Below are 13491 nucleotides of genomic sequence, written 5' to 3' on the forward strand. Positions count from 1 at the left end.
TTGCCCAAATGCCAGATGAGCTGGTCCATCTTTAGCCCAGTGGTCCTGTCTAAATGGTTGTTTTTGGACAGAATGTTGATTATTTAGTTTTTTGTGTTAGAAATGCCTGTCCTGAATTCAGATCGGTCACGTGTGCTCCCTCTCCAGACTCTTGTCACATTCGTCATAAAGAGTAGACCAAGATGCAGCGTGGTATGTTTCCATCCTTTATTATGGAATAGAAAACTTTAAAGAACAAAACAAACAAACGAACAAACGAAAGAAACGTGCCGCTAATATAATGCTCACAGGCAACTATACCTAGAGAAGATCCCACAAAGCACAATGGGGAAATGGCTACCTAAATATGATCCCCAATAAGAGACAACGATAAACAGCTGCCTCTGATTGGGAACCATATCAGGCCAACAGATATACAATTCCCCTAGATAACCCACCCTAAATCACACCCCGAACCAACCAACATAGAGAATAAACAGCTCTCTATGGTCAGGGCGTGACACCTCTAGGTCACCAGGCTGCTCGTTATGGTGCCAGACTCACCTGGACTCCATCACCTCCTTGATTACCTGCCCTATATGTGTCACTCCCTTTGGTTTCTGTTCCAGTGTCATGTCTGTGCATGTTTCTTGTTTTGTATTTAGTTGCGTTTATTTAAAACACTCACTCCCTGGACTTTCTTCCCGACTCTCAGCGCACATCGTTACAAGATCCCAGTTCAGTCCTGGTGAACGCTCTGGCAATTTGAGAGAAACCTTCAACATTGATGTTACTTTAGCAATTAATATAATTAAATATATKTATTAATCCCAGATGGATAAAGTGTTCGTCAATCAAGCATTCATTTAGTCACAAAGACAACCAGCAACAATAGAAGTAGCAACAACAGCAGGTAGAAAACAACATTTCACTCAATAGAATGGAAGTAATTAGAATAGGTTGAGATTAGGTTTAAAGTTTCCAACAGCTATGCAAACCACGTGTTATAGACTTCATCCACCCCAACCTCTTCTCTGCAGCAGAGAATTCTGCTCGTCACACCCCAATGTTTCCAGTAATAAGACATTTAACAAGTATGTATATTAACATTAAGTAAAAATAGTATAGGATCAAATACACATCTGATCATTTGATGTACATGTTATAATGTTCTACTGTATGTCTGTTTTCTTCTTCGTGTTAGGATCCAGAGTGTCTGACTTGAGGTACTGCCAGGAGTTGCTCCATTCTGCCTGGGGAAGTTCAACCTCGTGGAGTTGCATGTGGTGTTTGGGGCCGTTGTGTATGAGAGGCTCTGTGCCCTGGTTAAGCTGATGTGGGTGATTTGGGTTTGAGAGTCTCCATGATTGTTTCCACCGGTCCAGTGATACTGAGTTGTTGGATTCTGGGGCGACAGATAACCTCCAAGACTCTGCCCAGTCCTCCAACTGCTGCTGTGTCTTCCAAGATTCAGACCATTCATTCTGAGGCATGCTGTCTTCAGCATGATCGACACCCAGGCACTTGTAAGTCTTATGCTTATTGGACAAAAACACAACATCATTTTGGGCTTTTGTGTTGTTTTTTGACAGATTYGGACAATATATCTTCCAGGAACCATGCCATTCTCTCTGTTGTGTTTCGCCTTCACTTTCTGCAGTTGACACTTTCCAAGACTGGCGCCAGTCTGAGAAAGGTGTGTTAATCTTGTGGAACTGGAGATGCAGTGGCACATCGGGCATATCTATCTCTGATTCAATTTCTTCGGGCTCTGACTGGGACTGAGGTTGATTTTTCAAAGATTTCCAGGACTCTACCCCTTCTGGTGAGGACGTAATGTATTCATCAAGTTGGGAGATCAACAGATCATTGGACAGCTTGTGTTTTAGTGATATTGGGAGATACTGCCGATTCTGGGAGTCTATGGAGGTCCTGTATGAGTGATGTTCATGACAAAAACGCCAGGACTCACGCCAATCCTTCAGATATGGATTGTTGTTTTGAACATTGTTACCTGCGACCTTCCAAGATTCTGTCCAACCTGGCAAGAAGTCATCAGGCTGTACTCTTTCTGTAATCATCTTGTTCTCAGCATGCTGCTTGTGTAAAGGCTTGAGTGTCTTCCAAGCATCCTCCCACTCCGGAAGGTTTACTTTGTTATCCAAAGGCTTAGCATTCAGTAGTTTGTTGCTTTGTTCCCGGCTGAAYGCTGGCCATCCCTGCTGCCAGGATGTTGTTTGTGTGTGCAGTAAGCGACTGAATAGCAGTGGTCGACACTTGAAGGGCTTTGCCCATTCATTGAAAGGTAGGTTTCTGTCCTGCTTAAACGCCCTCCACCATTTTTTCTCAGATGGGCCTTCCTTCTGTGGGGGCTTCAGGATTTTCCAGGAATCACCCCAGATTGCCTGGTTAAGATTGTATTTGTAAGGCTGAGGAGGTGATGGTGTGCTGGCTTTCAGCATCTCCTCCTCTGGTTTTGGGGCTAGGGGCTGTGCCGTCTTGGGTGAGGTGGGGCTCTCGTCCTCTGGCTTGAACCTCCATGATTCTGCCCAATCATTCAAAGGAATCTCTATTAGATGTGACAAATGTTTAGAGGAATCAGAATGGCTATCTTTTTCCTCCTCCTCCTCCTGTGTCTCAGTGTATTGGGTAGGCTTGATGGTCTTCCAGCATTCAGACCATTCATTCTGGACCATACAGTCAACACTCAAGAAACGTTCAGTCTTATGCCTTGAGAAAAATACAACATCCGTTGGGGGTTTTAAGTAATTTTTATTTAGGTTCGTCCAAGATATTTTCCAGGAATCAGTCCATTCTGTTGAAGAATGCTGTTGTTCGTCTTTACCTGCTACAGCTTGCGCAGTTGACACTTTCCAAGACTCGTGCCAGTTTGAGAAGGGTGTGTTAAGCTTGTAGAACTGAAGATGCAGTGGCACATGGGACATTTCCAACTCTGATTCAGTTTCTTCTGAATCTGACTGGGACTGAGGATAAGGTTTCACAGATTTCCAGGACACTATCCACTCGTATGAAGATGGGATCTCCTCATCAAGCTGGGAGCTCAACAGCTCATTGGTCAGCAAGCATTTTGACATCATCATAGCATGATGGCAGTACTGGGAGTCCATAAAGGACTTGCAACAGTGGTGTTCTTGGCACAACCTCCAGGACTCATGCCAATCCTTCCAATATGGATTGCTGTTTTGTTTCCAAGATTCTTTCCAACCTGGCAAGAAAGTATGTTGGGGAGGCATGGGGGTCTTCCAGGATTTAGACCATTCACTCTGAGGCATGCTGTCGACACCCCGGAACTTTTGGGTCTTGTACTTATTTGAGAAAAACACAACATCTCTTTGGGCTTTTGTGTCATTTTGATGCTGACTACATATCTTCCAGGAACCTTTCCATCCATCTTCAATTGCTTCGTTATTTGCAGTTGACACTTTCCAAGACTTGTGCCAGTTTGAGAAAGATGTGTTAAGCTTGTGGAACTGGAGATGCAGTGGCACATGGGACATTTCTACCTTTAATTCAGTCCCTTTGGGTTCTGACTGGGACTCTTGGGACTGGGGCTGACATTTCACAGATTTCCAGGACTCTATCCAATCTGATGAAGATGGGATATCCTCATCAAGCTGGGAGATCAACAACTCATCGGACAACACATGTTTTGACATCAACTGGRAGTCTATGGGGGCCTTGCACCTGTGGTGTTCTTGGCACAAACTCCAGGACTCGTGCCAATCCCTCAGATATCGGCCACTGTTTTGGACATTTTCACCTGCGACCTTCCAAGATTCTGTCCAGCCTGGGAAGAAGGCTTTGGGCTGTACTGTTTCTGTAATCATCTGGTTCTCAATGTGTTGCTTGGATAAAGATTTGGATGTCTTCCAAGCGTCCTCCCACCCTGGAAGGTTTACTTCGACATCCAAAGGCTTAGCTTTCAATAGTTTGTTGCTTTGTTCCCGGCTGAACACTGGCCATCCTCGCTGCCACAACTCTGTTAGCTGGTGAAGGATGAAACTGAATAACAGTGGTCGACACTTGAAGGGCCTTGCCCATTCGCTGAGAGGTAGGTATCTATCTGGCTTAAAATCCCTCCACCATTTTTCCTCAGGTTGGACTTCCTGCTCTGGGGGCTTCAGGCTCTTCCATGACTCATCCCAGCCTCCGGCTGGTTTGAGAACTTGGGGCTTTGCCCTCTTGGGTGGTTTATTTTTGGGTGGTGGTGGGGATGGAGCAGGTTTGGGAATCTTTGGTGGTGGTACCACCTTAAACATGGCTCCTTCGATGTCAGCATCAATGTCTGGGATCACCGCAACCTTTCTGAAGTCAGATATGTCGCTGCCCTTTCCTTTCTTCTCCGCTGCCGTAGGGGTTCCATTTTTGTTCGCCAGGCGAGACTGCCACTTTTTGTAAAGCCTGTGGAAGACAGCACCACAGCAGGGTAAATTTTTATAATAACACAATAATATTAACTGCCCTTATACTGTAGGTTGTTAGTCAATAGTCACTTTTTAAAAACAATTAAATTGTTTTTAAAGCCAGCATGAAATGTTATAATGCATTGCAATGTATTACATATTATAAACTGGTTGGTTCGAGCCCTGAATGCTGATTGGCTGACAGCCGTGGTATATCAGACCGTATATCACGGGTATGACAAAACATTTATTTATACTGCTCTAATTACGTTGGTAACCAGTGTATAATAGCAATCAGGCACCTCAGAGGTTTGCGATAAATGGCCAATATACCACAGCTAAGGCCTATATCCAGGCACTCCGCGTTGCGTCTTGCTTAAGAACAGCCCTTAGTCGTGGTGTATTGGCCATATAACACACCCCCTCAGGCCTTGCTTAATTGCACACGCATTATCAAGGTGTTATGACTGACAAAGCTGTTCCTATAGGTCCCTGGGCATTCAAAGATTGACATGCTTTAAGAACGAGTGGATAAGGATATGATGCCACACTGTCTTAAGAAATATGCATTTGAATCCAAACCATGAATATAGTTGATGAACTTTGAAGTGATAGTTCACTTTTTGGAAGATAACTTTTCTCAAAATAAATTTGTGAGTCATTGTATGACCAGTCTTACCCATTCAAGGCACTCTTTCCTTGTCTCTCCTTTTCCAGTTGTCCCTTCTGACTGAACTGCTTAGCTCTGTTCTCCCATTGGTTCCTGAGCTGGAAGCTGTCGTACACTGTCCCTTTATCCCTGTCTGACGACATCATGCCACCTCCTGACAAGAAAACACATAGCGTGTATAACACCATTTTAGTGTAGCCCAGAGACACTGGTATGCATGAATGAATGACATAAATATTAAGGCTCGTATAAGTTCAAGAGTATAAGAGTTCAGGTTCAAGAGTTATTTGCCACAAAAAAAAGGCATGTCTACCCAGTGCAAACACAATAATACAGGAATAAAAATTACAATTTTAATGCTCCAAATTCATCAAATACAAATACATGTATACAGTCCAAGTGCAGTGTAAAAGCCTATGTAAGTGCCCATAAAAGATGCAGCTATTTTTGGGAGAGCAACAGCTGTTCCATGGACACCATAAACAGCCAAGCTAGCTAGTTGGAATAACACAAAATAACTGGTTTTGAATTTCACTAACTTTATGATCCGTAACAAAGACTAGCTAGCTCTTACTTCTTGGCCAGGGCTCCCGTGAAAAAATAGATTCCTTTCCCAATGTCACTGGTCTGGATGAACGATAAATATATAGAATCTTCCTCCCTTGCTCCCTTACTGTGTACAGCGCACAGTTTCTTGTCTGTGTGACTTGCCAAACTGGCTCACCCCCTGTGCTATAATTGGCTGAGAAACTGAAGAAGCTTCAATCATGGGATGAATCCAATCCCAGGTTGTGGTTTATACTGTAGATTCATTACAGAGACACACAGTTCCACTGAAATATGAGAAAAGTGAAATATCATATGGCCATGCCATGAGTTCTATGTAGCCTATGATGCTGAAGAAAAAGGATATTTAAAAATTCAGGAGAAGTGAAATTGAATGTATTTGTTTAAATAACAACCTCAATCTGACTTTTCCTCACCTCCATTATTTTATTTTCCCTAATATGCTTAGCTCTTCCCATGCTACAAACTGGTATTGTATTTCAATTTGCAAAAGCATTGAGTTAAGGGGCTTTAAATAACCATGATACTTGTAGAGTAAACTCATTCATTCTGTAATCCACTATATGTTATAAATTGTAAAATCAATGTCTCTTGGATAAAAATGGTTTATATGTGTCACGCCCTGACCATAGAGAGCTTTTTATTCTCTATGTTGGTTAGGTCGGGGTGTGATTAAGGGTGGGTTATCTAGGGGAATTAAATGTCTATGTTGGCCTGGTATGGTTCCCAATCAGAGGCAGCTGTTTATTGTTGTCTCTGATTGGGGATCATATTTAGGTAGCCATTTCCCCATTGTGCTTTGTGGGATCTTCTCTAGGTATAGTTGCCTGTGTGCACTATTTTGAGCATCACGTTTCGTTTGTTCGCTTTGTTTTTTCCCCCTTTGAGTTTTCTATTCCAAATAAAAGGATGGCATCTTGTTCCACTCYTTATGACTATCGTGACAATATGTCTCTGTCAGGTCTGGATGGTTCTGTGCTCTATTTAAACCACGATGACACTGATCTATTTTTACAGGATTGGATGGTTTTGTCATAACGTCACTATGACAAGTGCTCATTACTTACCCTGGGTTCCCTAAAACACTCCAACTTTGAGTCCGTGTGGTGTGCCCTTCATGGGACAAGTGGCCCAGTAGACATTCCTGGAATTCATATCCCAGTGAACATGAACAACCTCATCAGAACTTTGAGGCCAAATTTGCCAAACATTTTTCAATTTACATTAATACATGCATAAGTTGTTTAGTCTAAAGTCTCCTCCATATGTTTTTTTTTTTTTTTCAAACGTTATGAACAAAAGAATATTCAAATAGCTGCTCCTGCTGACTACACCATTTAAAAAGTAGCATAGAGGGAAGGTCCTCAAGCAACAACAAAAAAAATTAAGTATAGAGCAGTGAAAAATACACTTGAAATTAGTACTGAATCATGKAAAGCGCACTACACAGTATCACAAAATTGATTTAAATTAACAAATATTTAAAGTGCAACTGAGCGCAAGAACCCTCTTCTCTGGTTAAATGATTTGCGGCATCGATTTCAGTCAGAAACAATTATTCCAGTACCAAAATCTGTAAGTAGGATAATTGGTCATAAAGTCAATATATTCCAAAACAGAGTTGTGAGATTTGTGTAACTGAGGATGTCAAAACTTAACATGAGGGTTGGGTTGTGATTTAAATCCTGCCCCCATTGGCTCACTGCATGGCAGTCTAATCACGACTGGCAGTAATCAAATCCTCCGGATAACAGCTGCCCAGTGTGCTGCAGGTCACGCTATCCAATCACTCACCAGGATCAACTTACCCACCCATTTATTTACAGACAGCCGAACTAACCATTAGCACACAACACCTTGGACTTGTTTAGAAAATATATCATTTAAGATAGTCAGAAATGTTATTTTGAAAGAATATACAAGTTTGTTTTTTTAAACAGAATGGGCTTTCAAACATCCTCAGATTTGTGAGCTAACATTAGCATCACAAACAATTTATTAAAGATAGCTACATCTAGAATGCAGGAAATCCAGTACGATCGAGGCTTCCCTGACCAATCACGTTGACATGCTGCATCTCGCAGTTGATAAGCCAGTTGGTATGGTGGCCTGTTTGGGGCAGTGACTGAAGAGGGACAAACATAGCACACCCACATTGAACCACAACTCTAAAGACAYATGACATTTTTCTTAATGAGTAACAAAAAAATCCCAGGTGGAATCGGCAAGTTCAGCCCCTCTTTAATGTTATTACAAGCAATATTTTGTTATTTCAAGGTTACAGTTGTGTCTAGTACAACAGAGCATTCATGTAAGACTTCAGTGTTTAAATGCAATATTCAATTAAGGCTAGTRAAGGTATCTCAAAGCACAGCAACTATAGACAGGTTGGTTGTTTAGCAACCAGCACATGCAGAGCTATGGGGCAAAACAAACGGTTGGCTTAGATTGAATAAATATAATTGACATGTTGTCAATGTTTATTGAAAACATACATTTACACAATGAGCACTTGTTTCAAATACATTGCTACTGTTGGTTTGCTAGCTAGCAAATTTTTGCCCTATTAACATTGACATGAAATCAGTCAAAACACCTCAACAAGACACATAAAGAACACGAAACTAGTCACTTACGATTCCCCACAGGCAGTTTGTCATTGTTGGAAGCTATCTGGCCATCCAGAATCACAACTCACCATTGAAACGTGCGAATTGTTTGTGACGTTATCAGCCAACCCATCTATAGTGCACGCACAGCAAACTGTATTAAGTGAAACAAAAATTGCATTCATCACTCTCAAAAAAGTCTGAAAGACTTTAAAGTGCTACATGCATGGAATAACCAAGCCCACAAAAAAACAAGAATTACCTTTGCTGACTGTCTCCAAGTCCTCACAGACACTGATCCGACAAGATGTACTCAGAATTTCACAATAAACACAGAGACTAGATATAATTATTTTCAACTGTGATTGGCAGTTCAGTCCATAGGCTAGAGCTAGTCTGAGGACTTGGAGGTAGCAGCGGCTCCTTTTTCCTCTTCCTGGTTGGCAGGAAATGCAGCCATTTTAAGATAACAGGAGATGCATGCTCCGCAGTCACACCTGCAATCAATTAAGACAAAACACAAAGAATCAGTTCGAACAGACCAATAGGAGGCATGTAACATGACTATGTTAATTAACTCAACAATATCAGCTACACCCTGTCACATCCTTGCCCACTTAAAAATAAAATGTGTTCCACATTTGCTAATATCAAACACTACATATCTGAAAAGAAAGCTTCTTCGGTTTTCTTGAAGTCAACTAGTGCAGCTCTGTCAGTTTGGGTCCTGATAGGAGTAGGAACTGCCTACAGTCAGAGACGGAGGAGGAAGCAAAACATCTCACTCCTTCATTTTTTCTGGTTCATATACAGTACAGTCAATKAACTAATTATACCAGACCCGAGAGCCACTCCTTAGTAAGTAGACCAGAACTGTGACCATTTTTCCCCCAATGGTAAACGGCCTGAGTAAGACTTCATTTATCCACCATCTTTTCTAAAGTTTATCTGCTGACAAAAACATTACCCAAAGGCCCTCAGCCCACAATCTCCCCCAGTCTAATCCCATCTGCATACATATACCTTACAAAATCCTTGCCATAACATCTTACTTTTTAACAGCCTTCTTTTCCTTCCCTTTCCTTTCCTCACATGTCCCATCACATACCGTTAACATTTTTCTTCGAGTTTGGTCTTTAAAAAGTTACTTTAAGTTAATTAGGTTATAATGGTAGTAATGCATGGTTGTCATTGTTTTCATGTCTTAACCTAAATGTGTTGTGTTGTTTATTTGTTTGTAATGTTTGCTTGCTTCATGGCTGTCATGGTAATTAAGTCCTATTGTCCCCAGTCTGTATTGTGTCCAAGAAAACAAAGAAACAAAAACAAAAAACAAAACAAAAAAAGCCCTCCGCCCCTTTTCCTTAGATGGGAAAAAAGTTGTTTTGACATCTGGGAGTCCATAGAAACCTTCCACCAGCGATGTTCTTGGCAGAAACTCCACGAGTCACGCCAATCCTTCAGACTTGGAGGATTATTTTGAACATTGTCACCAGAGAGCCTCCTTGCCTCTCTCCAACCTGTCAAGGCTTTGGGCTTTACTGTCTCTGTAACCGTCAAGTCCTCAGTGTGCTGCTTGGCTAAAGGCTTGGGAGTCTTCCAAGCATCCCCCCATTCTGTAAGATTTACATTGTCATCCAAAGGCTTAGCATTCAGTCGTTTATCACATTGTTCCTCTGTGAACTCTGGCCATTCCTGCTCCCAAGCCTCCAGAGATACTTGTTCTTTAATGTTCAACAACAGTGGTTGAGTCCTCCAGGCTTCTGACCATTTATCGACATTAAGTATGTCCGATGAAGTCTGAGTTTTTTGGGGGGCATCAAACTGCGATTTCTTGGGTGGTTCACGTTTCTTTGTGGGTAGTGTGGGTGGAGGTACCACCTTGGCCTGGCCTCCAAACCTGGCCTCCAAACCTGGCCTCCAAACCTGGTCTCCAAACCTGGACTCCAAATGTGCTGCTTCAATGTCAGCATCATTGTCAAGGCTCATCACAATTTTTCTGGAGTCAGACATGTCATCGCCCGTCCCTGTCTTCACAGTTTCTGCAATCATCTGATTCTCTGTGTGCTGCTTGAGTGAAGGTTTGGACGTCCGACAAACTTTCTTCCACCATGGAAGATTTACTGTGTCATCCTGAGGAGGTGACGGTTTTCTGGCAAGCAGCTTCTTCTCCTTGGGTTGTGGGCCTGGGGGCTTTGCGCTCTTGTGTGCGGTGGGCTTATTTTCCTCAGAGCTCTCCTTCCTCAGCTGAAGGAGTGGTTCATGTTTCTTATGAGTTGGTGGCTCAGATTTATGTATAGTTGGTGGAGGTGCCACTTTAGACCTGAAGTTAGACATGTCGCTGCTCTTTCCTTTCTTCTCCACTGCCGTAGATGTTCTATTTCTGCTGATTACCAAGCGATTCTGCCACTCTCTGAAAGCCTTTACTTTTTCTGTAATGCCCCTGTTTTCTGTGTGCTGCTTGGGTAAAGGCCTGGACATCTTCCAAGAATCCTTCCACTCTTTAAGGTTAACTTTGTCATCCAAAGGTTTAACTTTCAGTAGTTTGTTGCTTTTTTCCCGGCTGAACGTTGGCCATCCCCGCTGCCAGGACATTGTTTGGTCGTAAAGGATTCTACTGAACTGCAGTGGTCGACACTTAAAGGGCTTTGACCATTCACTTGGACCATTCGGTAGTTCTCTATCCCTAATACTCCTCCACCATTTTCCCTCAGATCGTCTTTGTAAGTCTTTGTATGAGAGAATGACTTTGGGCAGAGGAGGAGGTGATGGTTTAGGTGGGGTGGGCTTCTTCTCCACTGGCTTGGGGATCTCTATCTTCACCCGTCGTGGTGATTTCTTGGGAGTGGGTGGGGGTGGAGGTGGAGGCGGGGCTGCGTCTAGTGGAGGATCAAGCCTAAACCGTTTCTGTAGAGGACAATACACCATCTTTCTGCCCTTTCCTTTCTTCTCCAATGCCATCAGTCGAATGTGCCGCTCTTTAATAAGCCTACGGATAAACACACAGAACCATAGCGAATTAGAAAAAAAACAACACCATAGCATTATTGAGGAGATGATCAAGAATAGTGTTGAGAATGGGGAGAAAATTAGAGGCAGACCACGAAACAGACCAGACCTCAACAACCCCCATGTCTGTCTGTCTGGTCTTTCTGAAAGTCTGTGTGTTCATGTATTACATTTGTTTTGTGATTTTACCGATTCAGGTCTCTATTTTCCTGCCCCTCCTTCTCCTGCTGTCCCTTCTCACTGATCTTCTGGGCTCTGTTCTCCCAAGGGTCTCGAAGCTGGCAGGGGTCGAACGCGATCCCTTTACCAAACACAGCCCTTTTATCCCTGTCTGACGACATCATGCCACCTCCTGACAGAAATAAAACACATAGCATGTTAGTATTGTCAAGACACTGGCATTCATTTATTGCAGATCTGGGTTGAGTGTAGTTTTAAAGGCACAATGCAGCCGTTTTTATATCAATATCAAATCATTTCTGGGTAAAAATGAAGTACCTTACTGTGATTGTTTTCAATCAAAATGGTCAAAAAACWAAATTGCTTCTTAGCAAAGAGCAATGCCTATCTATTATTTGGCAATAGTTTTACATTTATCATCAAATATTTTGGACTCATTGACAGAAGCTGTATTTTCAAATAAACTATGATGTACAATCATTTCTGGCACAGGTCTGATTTATTGATATGCATGCAAGCCACTCTCCGGAATAAGTGTCCATATCTACAGCAGCTATTTTTGGTAGAGCAACAACAGCTGTTCCTTGAACACCCTAAATAGTCACTGAGGCTAACACTATCTAGCTAGCTAGTACAGAAAAACAGGCCTTATCTACTTTACAGACTTTATAATCCATTACACAGACTATCTAGCCTTTACTTCTTAGCTAGGGCTCCCATAAAACAGAGATTTATATCTCAATGGGACTATTGTTCATAACTGAATAATAAATAAATAAATACAATGTCCCTACCTTTCTCCTTCACTCTGAGTGGGAACGGTGTTTGTGCTTGTTTAAGACCCGCCCCCAATGCTTCGATTGGCTAAGAAACTCACTGGCATTTGGGCTGAATCAAATTATGGATTACGCCTTTAAGATTTAAATACAAGCATTTCCACATTATTTTCAAATATCCATAACACACCATAAATTCCATGCAGTTTATAACACTGAGTTTAAGGGTAATCTGAGTCCTCACCCACATTTTCCTCAAATGGTTTATGGTCTTCCCACGCTACTTACTTACAAAAGTCTTATTGAGTTCAGAAATTTCAGAGAGAGTTCAAATTAAACAACCTCATTGTCAATCGTAGAGTAAAATGTATATTTTCTTGTGGAACTTTAATACTATAGTCCACTATTACATTTAACCTGTGTTAACTTTATATCAGAGATAATACATGATAGTGTTTAGTCTTTCATTGTTTTTACATCTTGACATTGTTTTTTGCGTGTAAATTTCTATGAAAGAAAATTATTGTTATATTTACATTTTACAATTGATCTCTTATTCAATTATTTGCCAAAAGCTGTGATCTCTTAAAGTGGAACTGACAGCATAGAGATATGGTCATTTTCACATTTTCATACATTCATAGAATGTTTGGGAATGATATATAGTAAGGCATTTTGGACAATTCTAGAGCAACATATAGAGTGGGGAAATGGATGTGCATTTGGACCATTAATATACACGGCAATAAATAAAACCTAATAAAAAGTATACKCAGACCGGTGCGCCATAGCCAATCAGAGCTACAGTAGACCTATATGCAAATAAGCCATTTGCCAAACGGGCCTGCCATCATTCACTTTGAACTGTGTGTTAACAAGCAGTAGCAACAGCGCGACTTTAAATCATTAGAACGCATTCGCCAAAAGCCACCTGAATGGATTTCTGCGAATATGTAAATACCACGGGAGTCCTCTTACGTTTGGGAACTTCACAATCCTATTGATTAAACAACCATGAAAAGGTAGGCTCTCTCTACCTCAGTTGCCTATGCACATCAACAACAACAAGATTAACAACTAATGCGAGATGAGCGAAAATCTAATGAGGGAACATTAGATAAACCCTCTCAAACTTTTTCAGGTAGTTGGCGGTCAAAATTGCACTGATAAAAGACGGAGAATAGTAGCCTGCTCGTCCTTCTGCAGCTTGCCTGCCAATGCATGCTCGTCCCAACCCACGGTTTGACAACTGAATTGGAATTTGCCTGCCCATTTGA

The 13491-nt window shown here is 41.8% G+C and overlaps 2 protein-coding genes across 3 annotated transcripts; both read right to left on the reverse strand.

Annotated features, from left to right (window-relative positions):
* Positions 1–785: 785 nt before the first annotated feature.
* LOC111981526 (uncharacterized) lies at positions 786–8600 on the reverse strand. 2 transcript variants are annotated; one of them, XM_024012822.2, is made up of 4 exons: positions 8512–8600; positions 8339–8403; positions 5083–5227; positions 786–4401 (listed from the first exon to the last, which is right to left on the reverse strand). In XM_024012822.2, exons 3-4 carry the CDS (start codon positions 5217–5219, stop codon positions 1152–1154), a joined length of 3387 nt encoding a protein of 1128 aa, XP_023868590.1. In that variant the 5' UTR covers positions 5220–5227; positions 8339–8403; positions 8512–8600; the 3' UTR covers positions 786–1151. The 2 variants fall into 2 exon arrangements, with proteins under 2 accessions (XP_023868590.1, XP_023868589.1); XM_024012821.2 differs by lacking the exons at positions 8339–8403; positions 8512–8600 and adding an exon at positions 5648–6028.
* On the reverse strand, positions 7440–12290 carry LOC111981528 (uncharacterized). Its single transcript, XM_024012823.2, has 3 exons — positions 12233–12290; positions 11448–11610; positions 7440–11238 (listed from the first exon to the last, which is right to left on the reverse strand). The coding sequence occupies exons 2-3, from the start codon at positions 11600–11602 to the stop codon at positions 9528–9530; spliced, it is 1866 nt and encodes a 621-aa protein (XP_023868591.1). The 5' UTR covers positions 11603–11610; positions 12233–12290; the 3' UTR covers positions 7440–9527.
* Between the last annotated feature and the right edge of the window lie 1201 nt (positions 12291–13491).

This window comes from Salvelinus sp. IW2-2015, linkage group LG20, assembly GCF_002910315.2.
Source record: "Salvelinus sp. IW2-2015 linkage group LG20, ASM291031v2, whole genome shotgun sequence".
NCBI classification, from domain to species: domain Eukaryota; kingdom Metazoa; phylum Chordata; class Actinopteri; order Salmoniformes; family Salmonidae; genus Salvelinus; species Salvelinus sp. IW2-2015.

What these genes read in the sequence shown, in the direction of transcription:
- LOC111981528 (XM_024012823.2), bottom strand. Translation starts at nt 11,602, where the DNA reads ATGATGTCGTCAGACAGGGATAAAAGGGCTGTGTTTGGTAAAGGGATC. An exon ending in GAAAATAGAGACCTGAATCG is followed by an intron (nt 11,239 to 11,447) that starts GTAAAATCACAA and finishes GTTTATCCGTAG; the next exon opens with GCTTATTAAAGAGCGGCACA.